The sequence below is a fragment of the Beta vulgaris genome, chromosome 7 (assembly GCF_026745355.1).
Source record: "Beta vulgaris subsp. vulgaris cultivar EL10 chromosome 7, EL10.2, whole genome shotgun sequence".
NCBI classification, from domain to species: Eukaryota; Viridiplantae; Streptophyta; class Magnoliopsida; order Caryophyllales; family Amaranthaceae; genus Beta; species Beta vulgaris.
Genome location: NC_079208.1, coordinates 36,096,122 through 36,118,834, shown reverse-complemented (window position 1 = coordinate 36,118,834; position 22,713 = coordinate 36,096,122). Strand labels below are relative to the sequence as shown.

Genomic DNA, 22,713 nt, shown 5'->3' with positions numbered 1-22,713 from the left:
CATCTTCATGAAAATCAACAACATAGCAGCGAAATCCAGTAGCTTTAAAAATCAACATAACAGCCTTAAAACTCAACAACATAACACAAAAAATAAACTTTGTTTTCCTAAAAAAAAAAAAATAGATAAACAAACTAATTGAGATATCTGAGAAGGTAGGAAGTAGGAAGAGACGGAAAAAAGATTGAAAAAGTAAAAGGTAATACAGTAAATGACAACTCATTATGTTTTTTCTAGAAAAGTAATTTCTAATTTCTAGCCCATAGCTGACAGTCCTGAGTCCTGACACTCTCAGTTCTCACTGTCTCACATACACATACTCACACAAACAAACGATATTTCTACCTCTTTTTATTTTACTTTATTTTTCCCAATTCTTTTTTTGCAATAACTGGCCCCTTATTTCACTGGGCCTTGGGCAACCGCCCCTTTAAACACCTCTCAGGGCCGGGCCTGGGTGTACTCATCAACTTGTAGAATTTGAAACTAGTTCTTTTTTTTTGCCCGATATCCCGAGTTAGTTACAACTAGTTTTTTTTTTTTAGAAATTTCATTAATTGAAGGTCAAACGGCATCTACAATAGATATTAAAGAAAAACAAAGTACAATTAAACAAGGTTAAACCAAATTCGTTTTCGAAGAAACTATAATGAACCAGATCGAGCAATACAGCGCAACCCCCTTGTATTTGCTGAATCAAACAACTATTGATGAGGAAGTCTATCATTTTGACATAGTTTGGGAAGAACATTCTTGATCGAGCCATGTGAACCGCATCCGAGATTCCAATACCTTCATATTGAGTCTTGAACTTCAACCAATAAGAACAATTTCTCATACCTAAAAACGAAAAAACCACACTCATAACTCCCATAGGGGAGAACGAGATCTCCACAACAGAGACTAAAAACCCCATAACAGGGTTTGAAGAAATCTCATAAAGAGATACTAATTTATTCAACAAAACAAGAAAATAAACTAAAAACTTAAAATAAAAGGGAAAAGGGGGCTTACCATGGATGGAATCATCCATGACAACCCCTAACTGATGAAGAAGGAGTAGGGGAGGCTAGGGTTTTAGAGAGAAAAAGAGAGGGGGAGGCTAGCAGGATGTTTTTTTTTTTTTATTACTCTATTCTCTATTCAATGTCATCCAACCTACTCCGATCCTTTTTAATTAATGTCACTCCCATTAGTTACAACTAGTCTTACATGCACGCAAGGCATGCAATATCGTGTGATAGCATATGAAGTAAAAATTGAAATTAATTAGATTGAAAAACTGTCTTTACATTTTGTTTTCGCAAAAAACTGATGTTTAGTTCAAATGTCCTACTTTCCCAATTTTTTCATTCAAAATGAAACAGTTAGTTATCTCCCTATTTTTTTTTCTTTTATTTTTTTTTTAATTTTTGGTGTCCTCCATGTATTGCCTTATATAATAGAGATAAATAAATATGTTATTATTTTTAAATTTTATAATTTATTTTGCTACTTTTTTTTGTCCACTAATAAATTGAAAAATTCACGTCACAACATGATAATTAAAAAAATGAAAAGTTTTAAGTTTGAAAACAATATCTTAAAAGGAATTGTAGTAAGAGAATATGACATCAATATTCTCTTGTAAGTTACGTAATAAGAGTGTTAGAGATATATATATACTTGTTGAAGTCTTTTTAGTTAATTATAATTATTAAAAGACTTGATCATATTTTATTTCAAACATTAGACAACAAAGTAATAGTTTATTGATGGTTAAGCTCTTACTTTTCATTTCAAAGGACACGTGTTCGATACCTTGCACTTACACATTTTTTTTAAGTGAGGAGTATACATAAAATATTTGCATTAGAAATTTGAGGAGAGTGCCACGTGGCACATAAGCTTTCTTTCGAGCGCCTTTCAATATATTTGTATAGATAAGAGAAGGTGGGAGTGAGAGAAGTTGATTATTGTACTTATCATAATCAAATAACAATTCCTAAACTATAGCAGTGTACTTCCTAGGATCAAGGTAAAACTAGGAAATTGATAACTACATCTAACTTCCTACTAAGGGTCTGATCTCTTGAGCATAAAACAACTGAACTGAAGTGAACTGGACTAATTGCAATTGAACTGAACTAACTGAATTAAACTGATTGCAATTGAACTGATTACAAGTGAACTGAACTGAATTAAACTATAACTAATAGTAGTGGTAATAATATAATATTATATTATTTAATTAATAATAAATTCATAATAATGATTTATTAATAATAATAAGTTATTAAATAAAATAATAATTAACTGATTGTGAAAACTAGTTAATGTTCGATAGTACTATTATTTTACCTAGTAATTCAACTATCAAAACGTCTATTTTTTTTTTCATTTCAACAATGACAAGTATTATCATTGTTATTTTTAACAGTATTATTGTTGTCATCTATTAAAAGTTTGTACTTTAGCAATGACAAATATTATTGCAATGTATACTTCTTAGGCATAAATTATCATTTTAATATAATTAGCCAAATCATATAGAAAAAAGATGGTAGCAAAATAATAATTAGAAATATTAAAATATAATTATTATTATTATTAACAATAATAATATTAAAAGCAATAGTAATAGGAGTAATAATAATAATATTATAATAATAATTATAATCATGATATTAATATTTATAGTAGTAATAATAATAATGATAATAATATAATAATAATAATTATTATTGTTTAATTATTAGGAAATTAAATGACTGAACTAAACCGAACTGATGGCAACTAAACAGAACTGAAAATAAGCCGGGGAGAACAGGCCCTAAGACTATGTTCATTTCAAACTATTTAAGCACTCTAGTGCTTATTTCAGATTTGATCTAATCAGATCATATTAGATCAGAAAAGTTCTAATCAGAAAATTTTAGGCCTTATCCTTAATTCTTTTTCTAATTATTATTATTATTATTATTATTATTATTATTATTATTATTATTATTATTATTATTATTATTATTATTATTATTGTTATTATTATTATTATTATTGTTATTATTATTATTAGGGTAAAGCTATATGCAGCCCTTAGGGCTGTATATAAGAAGTTAAAAATGGAAATAAGTTGCATTAATTGATCATTTATTACATCGGTTGATGTAAATTTTTTTTCATAAATTCACAACTTATTTCCATTTTAAGTAGTGTATTTATGTCTTATATGCAACCCTAAGGACTGCATATAGCGTAACCCTTATTATTATTATTATTATTATTATTATTATTATTATTATATTATATTATATTATTATTATTATTATTATTTATGATGATGATGATGATGATGATGATGATGATGATGATGTTGATGATGATGATGATGTAAGAAATGACATGAGACGACAATATGACCAAAACTCAACGCGAAATAAATGGATTCATGTCAAAGTTTGTGATATATTTTAAGTAAATGGGTCAACATGACACGACTCATTTATTAGATATGTGTACCTATATTTTATATAAAAAAAATTAAAACTACGTCATTAATTTAAAGATGCATTGCAAAATCACAATGCAAGTTGTCTTGAAGAGTTGAAGCCACCTGATTTATTTTTTTCGTATTTCTCTTTCCTTCTTTAATTGCAATCATTGTTGTTTTTTGTTGGTTATAATTATTTTTGATATTATTCACTTTTATTAGTAGTAAAAAGTAGGTAATGCTACAATACAATGTAGTAGTTGTTGAAAGTGCTGGAGTTATAAATTTTAATAATATTGACAAAATGTGTGCAATGGCTTAATGATGATGTTAATAATAATAATAATAATAATAATAATAATAATAATAATAATAATAATAATATTAATAATTGTTAGGATTTTTTTGATTTTAATAACGCAACCTTTTAGCCATTCGCAACGATTAAGCTAACCTTTTAGTTATTCCTAAATAATGCAGCTTTTAACAAAAAATTCTCTCAATGGGTAAAAACCGGATATAACCTGATAAACAGGTTGCCCAGGACACTTGTCACAATTTCATTGGTTAGTATTTAATTTTTATTGAATTAAAAAAATAAAATTAATTTTTTCCTCTCTCTTCCTTATCTCCCTCCACTAGCACACTGAACTCTTCCCTACCCGGCCACCGAAACTCCCCTTCCCTTAGTCCCCTACGCCAAAATCACCACCTCTTCCGACCCCCACCGTCGAATAAATGGAGTTCATCAATGACTGTCTCGCAGTCGCCAATTCCACGACACTAGTATTAGCACGGTCAACAGTCGTGAGTTTGATTGCGTCGTCCCATGACCCGGAAATGAAGAAGTCACAATGAGTGGGGTTCCAGTCGAGTGAACTTCGCGAGTGTGTTCGGAGACAGAGCAAGATGGGTTTTGACTTTGAGGGGGGGGGGTAAAGAGAGGTTGAGGATGAGTCGAAGAAGGCGAGTTCGGAGATGGTGGAGGGAGTGGTGGGGGAGAGGTCGAGGATGTGGAGACGGTTGTTGCCGAGGATGGCGAAGTTTTGGGAAGTGGCGATTGTGAGATGGTGGTTTCAGGGATAGGGTGGGACGGTGGGTTGTTTCAGTGGTGAGGGTTCTTTTTGGGGATGGGGAATGGGAAGGAGACGGGGTGGGGTGAGGGAAGGGGTGTCTTTTCTGGTGGGCAACAGGTGAGATAGGTGGGAGTGAGATAATAAGCTTTTTTATTTTTCTATAAATTTTTTTTACCTGTTTTATAGGTTACCAGTCAATTTGACTTGTTGTAGGAATTTTGATATAAAGGTTGCATTATTTAAGAATAACTAAAAGGTTAGCTTATTCGTTGTGAATGGCTAAAAGGTAGCACTATTAAAATCAAAAAAATCCTAATTGTTACGTAGTATTGAACTCGTAAATATACTGCTATCCATAAGAGGTTCTTCAAATGGAGACTTATGCAACAATGCCTTGATCAAAGATCCCGAACCGGAGCTTCGTTCCCGGACTTGCAAAAAGGGACCCACCCTGGAGGTTTGGTGGTGGCTTCCCTCTAAAGCTTAAGTCAGGTATCAGGTGTAATAAGGAAAAGTTAGAGAGATTAAGTAGAAAGAGAGAGAATTGCAACTGAGTAATAGTATACTGCTCTGAAAAACGTACCTTTCTCCTTATTTCAAGGACTATTTATAGTGTTTAGAATGATTGCTGCACCTTGAGATCACCCTAATTTAAGAGGATTGGCTAAACAATAGAAACATGACACGTGACAGGCAATGATTGGAAGGTACACATCATCCAATAGTTTCCAAGCGTCCTTTTGAGGCTCTGGGCCTCAGTACGTGTCAGGCCAAAAAAGTGGACTAGTACTTTTGCTGATTTGAGATTTGTACTTCAGCTATCTCACTTTCACTACTAGAATCCGGCCTTTTACCGACCACTTTTACTGACAGTTCAAAATACGGTTGGTGATTATTTAAAAACCGATCGCAAATGGACATGAAATAACGACCGTTATTATCAGCCACCGAACGCTACAACAACCGCCTAATTGTGCCGTAGGTAATTACCGACCGATTTCGGATATCACCGACCACGTTGACGTCGGTGAATTACTTCTAGAAATTTCAGCATAGTTGACTCCCATGTTTCCCCTTTTCACTCTATCATAGTAATCACTAATTATAAATAAGTAAATAACCCTAACATTGCCTTGGAGAAACCGACGCCTCCCTCTCCCTCTCCCTCTCCCTCTCCCTCTCCCTCTCCCTCTCCCTTCACCATCATCGTCGCCGGTATGCTTCATCTCCACAGTGTTGTCCTCGATAGTTTCAGGTAATTTCACCGTCATTGCTGAATTTGCGACATCTTCATCTATTTTTTTTTAAAATTCTGATTTCAATTGTAATTTTAGAGTTATCTTGTGCACCTGCCGCATCACCGTCGCTACGGGTGAACTGCACAACCACCGCAGCGTTGTTTCTTGGTTTGTTTCGCCAACCCACAACAGGTTTTCTCTTCTTCCCTCTTTCTTGGTCTAATCTGAATTTATTCTCTTCTTTCTTGGTTTGTTGCACCCATCATTCTAGTTTCTTTGCAATTTCATGGATTTCATCTTAGCTAGTTGAGTGAATATGTTTAATCTCATGGTTTGTTATCTTATTTTGTCATGAATATGTGAAAGAAATGTTCAAAGTGGCAGACACACAGAGGATGACAAAGTAATTTTATCAGGAATAAAGCACTCTTAAGAATACATGGAGGTTATGTTCTGTTTGTAGAATGTGCGAATTTCACTATTTGATTTATGAACTGCGATCTTAGTGTTGCTCGATCTGTTTTTTTTTTTTTTTTAATTTCAGTTGCATGTCGTGACTGTGAAAAGATTAGTCATTAAATTATTTTATGATTGTTAAAATCTTTATTATATAGGGCAACACCCGGGGGACACCAAAAAATTGAAAAAGGAAAAAAAAAAGGGGATAATTAACTGTTCCATTGGAATGAGAGGGGGGAGAGTAGGACATTTAAACTGAACATCAATTTTTTGAGAAAACAAAATATAAAGATAAATTAATTTTATTTTCTACTTTAATTCTTCAACTGTTATGACACGCTATCGCAAGTATTACGTGCATGTAAGACTAGTCATACTACAAGGGAAGAGGGGAGTAACGGTGTCTCCATCTGAAATCACATTTTTATCACTGTTAAATAAAGTATATTTTAAGAAAAAAACTTTAAACAACACTCCTAAACAACTCAAAATCAGCACAATCAATGCATATCAACAAAAAATTGACAAAATTATTTTATAAAAGGAAATTCCCAAACAATTCAAAGTCATCATAATCAACATAAAATTGACAAAATAATTTTACATAAAGAAATTTACCATAACTTTAAAAGGACACATACATATGATTATACATTGATTTAGAAAGTCCATAAACATAATTAGAAGTGTGTTATTGAAATATTTTATCGACAATAATGTAGTATGTAAAAACTTGATGATGATTTATAATGTATTTAGAAACTTATATCTTTTTTTATCAATAAAATAAGACTATTTATCTAAAGTAACATTATTGAACCATCACATTGTTTCAACTCCAACTTTATGTTAAAACAAACAAAAGGTTAGTTATATATAATTTCTAGTTGCTTTGTGCATTATACGTGTTTCATTGATTTTAAATTATTTACTTCATAAAAGAGCACAATCAAGAAGAACTGAAGTTATTCAAATGCTATAGAAAATTGACTTGGAAAGAAAAAATTCAAAGAATTTACTACGAAAGAATAACCAAGAAAAATAATAATTAAAGCACGCATCTTGTGCATACATTGCTAGTTACTATATAAATGAAGATTGCTGAATATGTGAACATTAAAACAAAGGAGATGAAAAAAACTTGTTACATATGAAAACTCAAATATTAAAACAAAGGAGATGAAAACTCAAAATCTTCATGTACAGTTGGCTAACAAAAATTAAAACAAATGAAGAAATACCTTTGAAATTCGGACCTTGCATTGTAATGTAAAATACCTATTTATAATACATAATATATAATTGCCTTGGAGTAAATCATGTTTTGTAGTTGCATTATAGTTGAGCCGATGAAGTTTACTGTTTAAGTAGATTTGTGCTCAATGTTCTTTTTAATTTTAAACAATAGACTTACATGAAACTTATAGGTACTACTATTTTGGATATATGTGATTTGATAACTTAAATGCAGTAGATAAAATAATCAAACACATTTCAGGTAAGCAAAATAAAAAAAAAGTTATGCATATTGTAAAGTATTATTATTTTAAGTTGTTTAATGGGATAGACAAATTATCAAAAATGGGCGATCATACTGAAAAGAATTACAAATACGACATTACATAATTAGGTGAAAGCATATCTCGGAGTTATAATAACTGCATTAGTATGTATAAGCAAAATACGCCAGTGTTTTAATTTTTGCTTTTTTTAGCGCTTAGGTTCAAGTTTGAATATTTGATGCGTGTTGGATTGAACACCTAGAAGCTTATAATTTATACTAGGCAAAAGGAATTGGACATAATTTGTTGTTTCGAGGTTCGTGTCGAATCATGTAATTTGAATTTTTGGGGGATGGGGTCCATATGCATTCATGTGTATGTGCCCCTATACCATTAATTCTATTATCTTTGACATATTAATATATTATAAGTATATAACTAAACTTTCATCTTTTTTCCTAAATCTTTGTAAGTATAGATTAGTGGTGGTATATGTAAAAATTGATATGAGGGTGAAATTACCTTAATTTAACTTATTCGGACAACTTGTATCATGAAACTAAGAAAGCGTAGTTGGATGTAGGATAGGCGTGAGGGACACTTTCTCAAGACTGAGTTTGTGAATGGAGTTCGAGATTTTATTGAATTTGCACAACAAAATAATAAATTCACAGACGCTGAAAAAAATAAGATGTCCATACTTTCGGTGTAACAACAAACAATTCTTTGATGTTGACATAGTTATAGAACATCTTATAAAAAAGGATTTTGTCATGACTATTATGATTGGATATGTCACACGAAACTGTTAACGAACCCCCATTGGAGCCATCCAATCCTTATTGAGACATGATTGTTGATGCTCTTGGACATAATGAAGAAAACTGAAACAATGAGCAAACAAATAATGTCGAAGAGGAGCCAAATGACAAAACTAAGAAATTTTTTGAGCTCCTTAAAGCCGTCGATAGCCCGTTGTATGAAGGGAGCAAAGTATTTGTCTTGGAGATGGTATTAAGAATAACATCTTTGAAGTCTGAGTAGAATATACTACATAGGTATGCTCATAGATTTGCATCTTTATTGAATGAAGTGCTTCCAAATAACAACAAAAAAAGTAGAAAATTCTATGATACCAAGACAGTTCTTAAAGGCTTACAACTCCCACATGAGAAGATATATGCATGCTATAACCGTTGTATGCTACGTTGGAAAGGCGACGCACATTCAATCAAGTGTAGTCTATATGAGTCTGATCGCTACAAGAAGACTCCTAAAGGCAAGCTTATTTCAATTGAAGGTTGCACAAAGAAGGAAGTCAGCCAGAAGACAGTTGGCCACTCCTCAGCTGTGAAAGAGACTTGTCCATAAACTGAAAAACAATTTCAGTCCCCAGTCGAAGGCTGCCCGGAGAAAAAGGTCGGCCAGAAGACGGTTGGCCGCCCTCCACCCAGGAAAGAGCCTCGTCGAGAAACTGAATAAAGACTTCAGTTTCCAGACGAAAGCTAGCTGAGGGAGAACGACGGCCAAAGTGTATCTGGGTAAAGGCCGGCAAAGAAGGAGTGACCCCTTTAACTCGCAAACGTCCAAAAAAGTCAGGATATTTTGCCAAAAGTTAGGGGCTAATTGATTGTGGCCGATGTTATAATAATGTAAAAGCTGGCTAACAAAAGGGTGAAGGGGAAATCTTAGTCCCACGTCCAAAGCCAGCCGATAAACGGCAAAATGGCCAGACGGAGCACTGAGAATGGTGCTCTCTCTACCCGACAAGACAAAAGAATACCCCGACATAGGAATGGCCGAGGAGAAGTATCTAAGGTCAGTACCTACCCGTCCTAGCCAACCATGATTGGCTAAAATAAACACAGGGTCAAAAAGAGGACCTATTCGTTGTCTAATTTCAGAAGAAGTTGTGGAGGGGTTGTCTGAATCGTTGGAGAGATTAGATCCGTTTTTTGCTCGTTAACCTCTTCTACATCCATATCTTTCCCAGACGGACTGGCCTCAGAAGTCACCTCGATAGTTCCTTCATCCTTGACGCTCTAAGGAGAAGGAGTTTCAGGTGTCGGCATGGCACTTTGGATTTCACGCTCCCCGTCCTCGAGAACTCTAGCTACTTGACGCCTCCATCTCAAAGCTGGAGGCTGGGAGTTTTACTCTGCGTCTTAAACGAGCAGTTTGCTTGACGCGCGCTAGATTACCCTGCACAGGTAAAGATTGGATTGTCTGACTTTGCCGTCCATGTCCATAAAAATAAAATGCATGACCGGCCAGAATAGGCCCAAATCTAGAATATGCCGAATAGGGAAGGCTATCTGTTCTAGTGTTAACACCGACTCTTAGGCGGCCGGGATTATTCGACGAAGAAGAGGAATTCATTTTTTTCAAAAGGAAAAGTAAAGAATTAAGAACAAAGAAGAAGAAGAAGAGGGATACCTGACGAGTTACTCGGATTGTTGCTGAAGGTAATGAATTATGGACGAGCACTCTCTCTCTCTAGAGATTCAGAAAAAAGGTAGCGTTTCTCTCTCTCTACAAAACTTCTCTCAAGATGTGAAATGATTTAAAAAAGGATAAAAAATCGTATTTATAGGGAGGTAAAAACCACCTGCCCTTCCGGTAAAAATGACCATTGTACTAAAAAACCATTAGAAGTTGATCGGTTGAGACCGACAAAATGGCGCCCTTACCATTTTTTGAAAAGCAAGACAATTCTCTCAAAATAAAAGAGGAATTTTAACCGTCTTGGCGCAAAATAGTAAAAATAACCTTTTTTGTGGGCAAATGGTGTAGCCTAAAAATCAACGACTCTTAGTGGAACACGTGGCTTCATCTAGTACATCCATGTGTCTCTGGTATGCAGCTGAAAATGCAGTTAAAAAAATAATCAACTTTATTATTATTTTATAAGTATGAAATATCGAACTTATGAATGGTTTACTAAAAGAATTATACGCACCATATTTCTTGCATACTCGGCCGTAGAAATTGAACATTGACAATGTCCAGGTTCCACAACACCTTGCATCGATCCTCCTCTCTTGTTCTTTTTCGCTTGTTCTGATTTTTTCTTAAACTTATCATATTCTGTTTTTTGCATAAGTTGTTGGTGTACTTGCTCTGGCATCCATATTGGTCTTACACCTTTTTTCTTCGATGTCACCCAATGATGCAAGTCTTTAATTCTTTTAGCTGCTTTCCGCTGAAAACCTTCTCTTACTTGCGAATCCAACTCTGAACGGCAAGAGTATCTACATTGTATATCTATAAAGTTTAGAACTGAATAAATATTTATAGTCTTATATGTGATAGAATAAAATTAAGTTAAAATGTTAACCTTGAAAAGATGAAATCAATGATCTTTTGTTGATTGACGTGTTTCAGTCCAATTTCTACATAGCTCAAGGTAGTATTCTTTGAAACATTCCGTAATAGACTGAGTGACTTTGTTATTGTCAAACCTTAGAAAGAAAAAAGACAATTACAATACAACATAAAATTTGTAACATAATTACAGGTAAAAAACTAATAACACTAAGAAAGAATTAGCATGCACTAAGATGAATAATATAAACAGTGTAAGAATAGTGCCTTGAATGTGTTTGTAGAAATGCGTAAAAAGGATGTTTTGGAGTACCGCCCGATCGGGCAAGGTCGTCCGATCGGGCCAAAGACAAATCATGGGAAGAGAGTTTTCTGAAGATGCCCGATCGGGCTAACTCACCGAACTACGGCAGGGGGAGTTTCGCCCGACCGGACGCGCAACAGATTCTGGATTCCTAATTATCGCCCGATCGGGCAAATGTCGAACGACCCGATCGGGCAAATGTCGCACGACCCGATCGGGCGAATGTCGCACGACCCGATCGGGCGGATCCCCGGTTTGTGCGGTAGACGCGTTTTTAGACGACGAGTATAAATAGGTTATTTTACCTAATTGTTTAGGCTACGAGTTTAGCCTAATTTTCTCCATGTAATCTGGTTTTCCTCACATAATAAAATATTCTCTCTCTCTGCCGTGGACGTAGACAAATTTTTGAACCACGTAAATCTGCTGTCTGATTTTCTTTGTTTTGCATTATTTATTTGTTTCTTTTTCATGTCTGTCATAATAAATTGGTATCAACAACGTTGTGTTCGATCTGTGTGAGAAAGATGTCTGGGATGAATGTGAAGATTGATAAATTTACTGGGAGGAATAGTTTTAGAGCAAATAAAGATGCGGGCTTTACTGAATCAACAAGGGTTGTGGGCGCCGTTGACTTAGAACTCAACGATGACCACTCTGTTGAATGAGCCTTCTCCTCCAGAGTGATCATCTCAGCAGTAACTAATTCTATTGACTTCTTTGTCAACGACGCCCACAACCCTTGTTGCTTCAGTAAAACCCGCATCTTGATTTGCCACAAACTGAAACTATTCCTCCCAGTAAATTTATCAATCTTCACATTCATCCCAGACATCTTTTTCACACAGATCGAACACAAAGTTGTTGATACCAATTTGTTATGACAGACGTGAAAAAGAAACAAATAAAGAATGCAAAACAAAGAAAATCAGACAGCAGATTTACGTGGTTTACCAATTTGGCTACGTCCACGGCAGGAAGAAAGAATATTTTATTATGTGAGGAAAACCATATTACAAAGAGAAACTAGACTAAACTCATAGTCTAAACAATTAGGTAAAATACCTATTTATACTCCGCGTCTAAAAATGCGTCTACCGCACAAATCGGGGATCCGCCCGATCGTGTCGTGCAACATTCGCCCGATCGGGCGGTAATTACGATTCTAGAAAATGTTGCGCGTTCGGTCGGGCGAAACTCCCACTGTTGTAGTTCGGTGAGTTAGCCGATCGGGCGTCTTCATAAAACTCTCTTCCCATGATTTGTCTCGGGCCCGATCGGGCGGTACTCCAAAACATACTTTTACGCATTTCTACAAACACATTCAAGGCACTATTCTTACAGTGTTTTTATTATTCCTCTTAGTGTAGGCTAATTCTTTCTTAGTGTTATTAGTTTTTTACTGTAATTATGTTACAAATTTTGTGTTGTATTTTGTAATTGTTTTTTTTCTTTCTAAGATTTGACAATAACAAAGTCACTCAATCTATTATGGAATGTTTCAAAGAATACTACCTTGAGCTATGTAGAAATCGGACTGAAACACGTTAATCAACAAAAGATCATTGGTTTCATCTTTTCAAGGTTAACACTTTAACATAATTTTATTCTATCACATATAAGACTATAAATATTTAGTCAGTTCTAAACTTTGCATGATATACGATGTAAATACTCTTGCCGTTCGGAGTTGGATTCGCAAGTAAGAGAAGGTTTTCAGCGCAAAGCAGCTAAAAGAATTAAAGACTTGCATCATTGGGTGACATCGAAGAAAAAAGGTGCAAGACCAATATGGATGCCAGAGCAAGTACACCAACAACTTATGCAAAAAACAAAATATGATAAGTTTAAGAAAAAATCAGGATAAGCGAAAAAGAACAAGAGAGGAGGATCGATGCAAGGTGTTGTGGAACCTGAACATTGTCAATGTTCAATTTCTACGGCCGAGTATGCAAGAAATATGGTGAGTATAATTCTTTTAGTAAACATTCATAAGTTCGATATTTCATACTTATAAAATAATAATAAAGTTGATTATTTTTTTAACTGCACTTTCAGCTGCATACCAGAGACACATGGATATACTAGATGAAGCCACGTGTTCCACTAAGAGTCGTTGATTTTTAGGCTACACCATTTGCCCCCAAAAAAGGTTATTTTTACTAGCTTGGTGCCAAGATGGTTAAAATTCTTTTTTTGTTTTGAGAGAATTGCCTTGCTTTTCAAAAAATGGTAAGGGTGCCATTTTGCCGGTCTCAACCGATCAACTTCTAATGATTTTTTAGTACAATGGTCATTTTTACCGGAAGGGCGGGTGGTTCTTACCTCCCTATAAATATGATCTTTTATCCTTTTATTAAATCATTTCACATCTTGAGAGAAGTTTCTAGAGAGAGACTCTACCTTTTTTCTAAATCTCTAGAGAGAAAGTGCTCGTCTAGAATTCATTACCTTCAGCAACCATCCGTGTAACTCGTCAAGTATCCATCTTCTTCTTCTTTATTCTTAATTCTTTACTTTTCCTTTTGAAAAAAATGGATTCCTCTTCTTTGTTGAATAATTTGGCCACCTAAGAGTCGTTCTTAACACTAGAACAGGCCTATTCTGGCCGGTCATGCATTTTATTTTTATGGACATGGACGACAAAGTCAGACAACCCAGTCTCTACCTGTGCAGGGTAATCTGGCGCGCGTCGAGCAAACTGCTTGTTTAAGACGCGGAGTAAAACTCCCAACCTCCAGCTCTGAGATGGAGGTGTCAACTAGCTAGAGTTCCCGAGGACGGGGAGTGTGAAATCCAAAGTGCCAGGCTGACTCTTGAAACTCCTTCTCCTGGGAGCGTCAAGGAGGAAGGAACTATCGAGGTGACTTCTGAGGCCAGTCCGTTTGGGAAAGACATGGATGTAGAAGAGGTTAACAAGCAACAAATGAATCTAATCTCTCCAACAATTCAAGCGATCCCTCCACAACTTCTTCCGAAATTAGACAACGAATAGGTCCTCTTTTTGACCTTATGTTTATTTTAGCCAATAATGGTTGGCTAGGACGGGTAGGTACTCCTTAGACACTTCTCCTCGGCCAATCCTATGCCGGGGTATTCTTTTGTCTTATCGGGTGGAGAGGGCACCATTCTCAGTGCTCCGTCTGGCCATTTTGCCGTTTATCGGCTGGCTTTGGACGTGGGGTTAAACATTTCCCCTTCACCCTTTTGTTAGCCGGCTTTTACATTATTATAACATCGACCACAATCAATTAGCCCCTAACTCTTGGCAAAACATCCTGACTTTTTTGGACGTTTGCGAGTTAAAGGGGTCACTCTTTCTTTGCCGGCCTTTACCTAGATACACTCTGGCCGTCTTTCTCCCTCAGCTAGCTTTCGTCTGGAAACTGAATTCTTTATTAAGTTTCTGGACGAGGCTCGTTCCCGAGTGGAGAGCGGCCAACCGTCTTTTGGCCGACCTTCTTCTCCAGGCAGCCTTCGTCCAAGAACTGAAAATATTTTTTAGTTTCTGGACGAAGCTCTTTCCTGGGTGAAGAGCGGCCAACCGTCTTCTGGCCGACCTTTTTCTCCGGGCAACCTTCATCTGGGGACTGAAATTGTTTTTCAGTTTCTAGACAAGTCTCTTTCAAAGCTGAGGAGCGGCCAAATGTCTTCAGGCCGACTTCCTTCTTTGTGCAGCTTTCAATTGAAATTTCATTTCTAACTTGTGTTTTCCATTTTGTTTTTTAGAAAAATGCCCCAATGTCAAGAAGTGCCATTTTGCCGTTTCGGGAGATTAGGTCGGCCGCTTCGGGAGATGTTCCTCCTCCCAAAAATTCCAAACGCTTTACAGCCAAGAAGAAGGTCAAGCGCCGATCTCTTCCAAAGGCCGAGAAACCTTCAAAATCCGAGGATGGGAAGGCCATTGTTTCTTTTGTGGGGGGATGGTACCCAGATGCCTTCTTCTGTAGTGCCTGCTATACATCCAGACGCGGGTGTGCTCCTGGACACACCGGCCACGGTCGAGGCAGAATCTGGTCTGCCGGACGCAAAGGAAAGTTCGGTATTTAGTGGCCATGGTTCTAGGGTGGTGTCTCAAATACCCCCTGCATATAGGCCCGCTTCGTTTTCTTTTGGTGAGTCCTACTACTCCAACATAGTTAAGACACTACGTGTTGGTGGGCTCCGATGAGTATGTCCAACAGGCTAGCAGTGGTCATTCCCGTCAGAAATATTGACGAATCTCCTCTTTCAGATAAGGGCAAAAGAGCGGCTGAAGGAGTTCCTGAGGCTTCCTCTGTACTCTCGGACGACGAGTCCTCGGCCGCTTTCGCCAGGATGACCCCGGCTGATCTTGAGAAACTCAAGCAGAAGCTCTTCAAGTGCTTTTCTGAGCCTTATATCAAAGGATTGAGAGGTGCTTCTTCTGGGCATGTAGGCTACATGTTCCAGCTTGGTGCTGAGGTGTTAGAAATCCTTTCTCTGTTGTTCTACTTTTGTACTTGTATAATAACATGTTTTCTTTTATATGATTGTCTCGGAGTATCATAACAGAAGACTGGGCTAGGCTGCTCAGAAAGGAAAACAAAAAGCTTGTCCGACAAGCTACGACGGTCGGGGACAAAGCCATTCATGATATCGAAAGGATGGAGATCCTGCATCGCTAGTCCAGGAAGCCTGGGAGAAGCGGTCGACTGAGATGGAGGCGTCCATCAAAAACTACCTCCATCGAATCCACAACCTCTTCGACGAAAGGACGAGAGGAATGCTGCTCTTTTGACCGCTGTCCAACTTAGAAGGGAGAATTGCCTTCTAGCCCAGAACCATCAGCTAAAAGAGGCGGCGGCTCAGGCATTCAATGACGCCAAGGAGGCTCTGAACGAGGTCACCGACACATCTAAGACCTGGGTTGTGAAGGCCTTTGAAATGCTGGCCGAAGCGGACAACGTTCCCTGTTATGAGCATCGTCTAAACTTCCAAGAGAGTCTTCACAGGGCCATGGTGGCCGGGGATGAGCCTCCGGTCTTTCAGGAGTCATCTGATGATGAAGAAGAGGAGGAGACGACCGAAGAAGAGATTCAGGCTGATGACGCCGACGTCCTCCTACTGAATAGAACTCATAGTCTAGGCTCCATGTTGTTGTAACTTGGCTGGAGGCCATTTGTACTTAGTTATTTTGTTTTTATATTTATTAGGTTGTAATCCTTTTGAAGAAATTAACATATAACATAACTTTCTTGTCCAACCTTGTTCTTGCTTGCTAAGTACCATGATGACCCGTCTAATTCTAAAGATCAATGATTTCTAAATAAACATTCCTCGTTCAATACTGTTACAATGTATGGACGAATTGCATCTGTAAACCCCTCCAAAACTTGTCTAATTTTCAAGTGCTGAAGTTATTCGCTCATGACCATAAAAGTGTATTAATTTTACAATACTTCTGATGTTTATTACTTACAGGACGAATCTTGTTTTTAGAATTTCACAATTGTTGGTACTGATTGGCTGACTTTAGAGACGTCAAGAGATTTTAACCTCAATGCTTTTTATGCTAAGTACCAAGTTATCCTGTGCATTTCATCATTGCTTTAGGCGAGACTATTTAGATGGCAATTCGTCTTAGCTTTTTTAGACGATTGCTGCATTTTCTTTTTCTTGGACGGGTTATTCAACTTTAGTCAAAACTTTTGACTCTCTATGTCTTGGCTCTCCCCCCTTCTTGGATGAAGTAGATGTTATTATGGACCCCTTTGTTCCAAGAAGGAAAACGACCATGATTATCAATGGTTTTTGAAAGATAGAAGCATCCAGGGGACCGGTGACACGAACAACTTTCTTTATTGTTTATTTGTAATAACTTGTTCCTTTACTAAGGTAGTTATTACCTGGATGGCCTTATGGTTGTAAGTAAGATTCCTTTACTAAATTTTCTTAATTCTGGCCGTCTTCTTTTAGTAGATTGATGTTACTCTTTCTAGAGTTTATCAATTGAATGCCATTCGTCATTTGATAGACCTTATAGATCTGTTACATGTTTGACCGATCTCCTTGTAGAAGCACTGTGCGTCAAGGAAATATTCTTTGTTTTACTGATATTGTGGACGTTTGTGTTTTTATTTACTTTATTACTTAGTTAGAATTACTTATTTATCCCACTAATCTGGCCGGTGGTAAGATGCCCCTAAGTAAATAGCGTTAAATAACAAGTAAAGAAACAAATTAGGGGGAAAGATAGAATTGTATTATATGAATTTTTTGGCTAATCACCAAGGTACATGTATACATACACTAGTAGAATAATTGCTATTTGCTGCGTTAGTATTGCTGCAGTTTTACCCATGCGCAGCAATATATCACGTAAAAAAATGTAAAATATGAAATAAGGATATTGCTGCGGTTTCGGCCTAAAACCGTAGCAATATGGTGTCAAGAGGAAAATTTTTGAAAAAAGTTAACTATTGGACCAGACATATTGCTGCGGTTTTTGTTAAAAACTGCAGCAATATATTAAAATAATATTAAAAAAAATAATATTTTAATATATTGCTGCGGTTTTTAACAAAAAACCACAGCAATATGTTTAGAAAAGTAATGAGGCGCCTCGTTCCCTTCAGTATATAAAACGTGTCACTTAGGGTTTTTTTTTTCCTCCTTTCATCTCTCTTGGGCAGTAGCGCCTCTTTCCCCGTTCAGATCTCACGCCTTACTCTCTCATCCTCTCTCTCCTGACTCCTCTCATCCTCTCTCAACATCGAACGCAAACAGCTTCTCCATTTGAAGCTCGACTCCATCGTTTTAGTGACATTTTCGACAAGTCAAGAATCGGTGACTGAGATTTTAGTTTAATATGTTACACGCAAGATTAAGATGGGGTTCGATACACTAGAAACAGTGTTTGGTTTAAGATGCACAAATCCCCTTTTGGTTTATTCTTGTTTGAATCGAAATTTTTGGTTGAGTCATTTTCAGCCTCCGACGAAGCGAAATTCGGCCTCCATTCTCACATCTCTCAGCGGCATCATCTCGAGATTTCTGTTTCTTTTTTCATTTTTTTTCCGGTTTTTTCCCTATTTTTTTTTGCGTTTTTTCATTTTTTTTGTTCTTTTAAAGATCTGGTTGTTAGCTTTATTTTTTTCCCTTGTAGATCTTTTATTGTTTGGTTTTTCATTTTAGATAGTTTTTTTTAGATCTGTTTGTTGTTAATTTTTAGTTTTAGATCGTTTTTTTTTTAGATCTGTTATTTTTTAGTTTTAGATCTTTTTTTTTCTGTTTTTTTTATCTGTTTAGTATTTTTTTAGATTGTTTTAAGTTGATTTTTCATTTTATTCTTTTGTAATATTGATGTAATTAGATTTTTCATTTTTATATATTAATGAAATTCATGTCATTTTATCTTTAATTTGTTTGCGAATTTAATGGATAGTGAATGGGTTAGTGGTTTGGTTTTAATATTTCAAATTTAATCGGCAAATGCAAAAAAAAAAGATATATTGCTGCGGTTTTGGCTAGAAACCGCAGCAATATAGTGGATTTTTCTGCTAAAAAGTAATAATATTGCTGCGGTTTTGGTTAGAAACCGCAGCAATATACTGGATTTTTCTGATATAAAATAATATTATTGCTGCAGTTTACGCTAGAAACCGCAACAATATGTTGAAATATTGCTGCGGTTAAAAACCGCATCAATATATTTTTTACCTATTGCTGCCCCCTTAATTGATGCACGCCTAAAACCGCAACAATAGGCCACTTTTTGACCGCAACAATAAGCATTTATTCTACTAGTGATATCTACTTTTTCATTGTGGTGCCACAACACTTATGTTAGAATTTAACAAGACTTCCATAATCAACTCAAGCATGATACTTTTTCAATGTATCTCAATTCCAAGTTCGCGGAATAGGACGACCATCCATGGCTTGAAGACGAAAGGTACCACTTTGAACTTCTTGCATGATTTGATAAGATCCTTCCCAATTTGTTGTTAGCTTTCCAAACTCTTTGGCTCTGCCGACGGCTTCCATTTTCATTAGAACCAGATCCCCTACTTTGAGTGGCCGTCTGGCGACCCTCTTGTTAAGTCTTGGGCCACCCAAATCTTATACAGCTGCATTCTTAGCAATGCATTGCCCTTGATCTCTGGCACCTGATCTAAGGCCGAGCACGGGGCAACCCAATTGGTCTCTTCTGAGTATAACATAATTCGCAGAGTAGGTTCCTTTATTTCGATGGGTAAGACAGCTTTCAAACCATAGACAAGCATAAAAGGAGTTTCCCTAGTTGAATTCTTGGCCGTTGTTCTGATGGATCATAATACCAATTGCAATTCTTCTACCCATAGACCTTTTGCATTGTCTAGTTTCTTTTTTATACCGTTTGATAAGATCTTTTTGAACACTTTTACTTGCACATTTGCCTGCGGGTGAGCAATAGCCGCGAAGTGAGCCTTAATTTACTGTTCAACCAACTAGTCTTTGAGTTTAGGAGTCTTAAATTGTGGGCCGTTGTCAAAGACAATGGACTGAGGCATGCCAAATCTTGTTATGATGTTTTTCTAAATGAAACATTTGACATCATTAGCAGTGATTCCCCGCATTGCTTCAGCTTCAACCCACTTCGTGAAGTAATCCACGGGTACCAACACAAATTTTTTCGGGCCGGCCGCTATGGGAAACGAGACCAGAATGTCCATGCCCCATTTGGCAAAGGAAAGCGGGAACAAGATTGGGGTCAAATAGTTGGACAACTTCTGGTGAATGTTACCATGTTTCTGACAACTATCACATGTTTTGGCATAGGTAAGGGCGTCTTCCTTTAAAGTGGACCAGTAATATCTAGTACTTAACGCTTTTTCCCCCAACGCTCTTCCCCCTATATAAGAAGCACAAGCTCCTTCATGAAGCTCTTTCAATACCTCAAATCCATCTTCTTAGTAATGCACTTGAGAAGTGAACAGTTAAATGCTTTCTTGTAAAGAGTTTCATCCTATAGCTCGAACCACTTTTCCCTAGCTTTGACATACTTAGCCTCTATTGAACTATATAACAGGTTCCATCCAGACTTGCCCCCGGCTGAGGAACAATACTTTTCTTTGACTTCACTTCCCAAAACACCGTTCTTGGTGCATCACCTTCGGTCGTAAAATCGGAAGGTCCAACACTCTCGCATTCGAATAAATTATCCAACCAAATTTCTGAACCATAAACTCTATCAAGAGTCTCATAAATGTGTTCATTCCCTAAGCAATTGTTGCACCATGAGTATCTTGGACCATAACTTGGAACTTCAACTAGACCTAACTCACGTCTCCAACTAGAGAACAACTCTCTACCTTGGATAATTTCTGAGCCTCCTAGTTTTTGATTGGCAAATTCAACCTGGTTAAAGTCTCCCATTATAACATAATTTTCAGATTCATTCATCAACTCACCCTTGACATTTTCCTATATTTCCCTTCTAAACTGATTATATGGCGATCCATAGAGCAAAATAAGTTTCCATATATTCATTCTTCCATCTTTAACGTCAGATATATTACATACAAAGTAGTTCCTAGTGCTTCCACTAACTAGTAGATTAGTAGATGGAAGCCAAAACATGGAAATACCCCCCGCATTATCAACTGCATCATCACAAACTACATTACAATGTCCTAAGAAAACCGCCAATTTTCCAATAACATTTTCCTAGCCTTTGTTTCCATCAAAAACAAAATATGAGGGTTAAATTTGCGAACCATGCAGATCAGGAATGAAATTGTAGGGGAGTCCGCTGAGTTAATGCCTACAATTTCAGGCCATAATCTTCATTTGCCCCACTGAGACTGATGAGGCTCAGTCTCCGAAACCTTAGCAATAAACTCCATTAACTTGAATATCTTAACTCTTACAACAAACTCCTTTCTCTTGATCTCCACCCATGCATCTAGCAAAGCATCATGTTCCTTCTCCATTTCCATCAGTAAACTCTAAAATTTCAGCTTCCATCTCTGCCATCAAACATTTTTTTTCCATAACTAGTTTTAGGACCCGTGCATGATGCACGGGAGTATTAATTGCTTGATAGCATAACTAATGATCAATAAAAATAATAAAAATAACGTAACATATTTAACTAATCATATATGAAGGCATCAAATCGTTATTTATAGAAATGATTTTTGTAACGCAATCTATATGTTTGAAAACACTTCCTTATAAAATACGTTTGTTGTACTTGTACGCACTCCGTGTTCTTTATCAAAAGGAAGTATCTTCAGACCTTTTTTGCTCGTAACTCTGGAAACAGCAACATAAAATTGGCCGTGGCTAAAAACAGGTCTCGGGAGATACATGCCTACATGAGACAAAGATTGTCCTTGACTTTTATTTATAGTCATAGCAAAACAAACCATTAAAGGAAATTGACGTCTCTGAAATCTGATAGGAAACTTGGTGGAGTCCGACGGCGTCAATGTCATTCTTGGGATAAAAACTTTTGCACCTACATTACTTCCGGAAATAACAGTAGCTTCAATAACACGATTACCTAAATGATTGACGACTAACCTCGTGCCATTACATAATCCAGATGTTTGATCAATATTACGTAGAAGCATAACGGGCGCACCAACCTTTAATCGTATGCTATGATTTGGGAGACCAGAGCATTTAATTGTATTGAGGAATTCAGTGGAGTATATTTCGTGGACTCCAAAGTTTCCTTCCTCTTTGCTTATAGCATCCGAACTCAAATAGACTCTCCCTTCTCCTGGAATAGTAGATAGAACATTATCATTTACTATCTCCACTATCTCATTTGTTGGGGCCAAAATAGTTCTTTCTTGGAAATATTTAGCTTCCCAAATATGCTCCTGTAGGTCTGGATACGTGCTTTCAACAATTGCTGAAATCGGATCGACCCCGGGATCTATAAGGATATCTTTTGCAATCTCGATGACGGCTTCACCATCATTAGGACCGCCAGCATTTCTATCTCCTACGCTTAGTATCCACTCTGAGAATTCTCGCAATTCATCAGCAGAAGATTTCGAGGAATCTGATTGTAATCTCATATTGCGAGTAAGTCTTAGGACCTTACACGAATCCCATAAGTAAGACGAATTAACGGTGGCGAACACGATATCCTGCCTACTTCCCTTTGGTACAACTGGTAATATCTGCCTGAGATCAACACCTACTACTATCACTTTACCTCCAAATGGTCGATGCAAGTTATCCCTATCAACAGACCTTATTATGTCCCTCAAACTTCTATCAAGTGCTTCAAAACAATACTTATGCATCATTGGAGCTTCATCCCAAATGATAAGTTTTGTCTTAATGAGAAGAGCAGTTAATTCTGACCCAGGGCGAATTC

At 36.6% G+C, this 22,713-nt stretch overlaps 1 protein-coding gene across 6 annotated transcripts in view; it reads left to right on the top strand.

The window, feature by feature from the left end:
- Positions 1-5,488: 5,488 nt before the first annotated feature.
- The window catches only part of LOC104899224 (uncharacterized), a 34,043-nt gene continuing 16,818 nt past the window's right edge, over positions 5,489-22,713 (top strand). The window contains exons 1-5 of one of the 6 annotated variants that reach the window (XM_048647991.2): positions 5,489-5,800; positions 5,880-5,975; positions 15,102-15,487; positions 15,607-15,768; positions 15,906-16,596. In XM_048647991.2, coding sequence (XP_048503948.1) covers positions 5,763-5,800; positions 5,880-5,975; positions 15,102-15,487; positions 15,607-15,768; positions 15,906-16,018 — 795 coding nt within the window. In that variant the 5' untranslated portion in view covers positions 5,489-5,762 and the 3' untranslated portion in view covers positions 16,019-16,596. Of the gene's footprint in view, positions 5,801-5,879; positions 5,976-6,149; positions 6,300-15,101; positions 15,488-15,606; positions 15,786-15,894; positions 16,597-22,713 lie in introns of those variants that run through there. The other 5 variants (XM_048647990.2, XR_002040467.3, XR_002040468.3 and 2 more) reach the window with 5 other exon arrangements.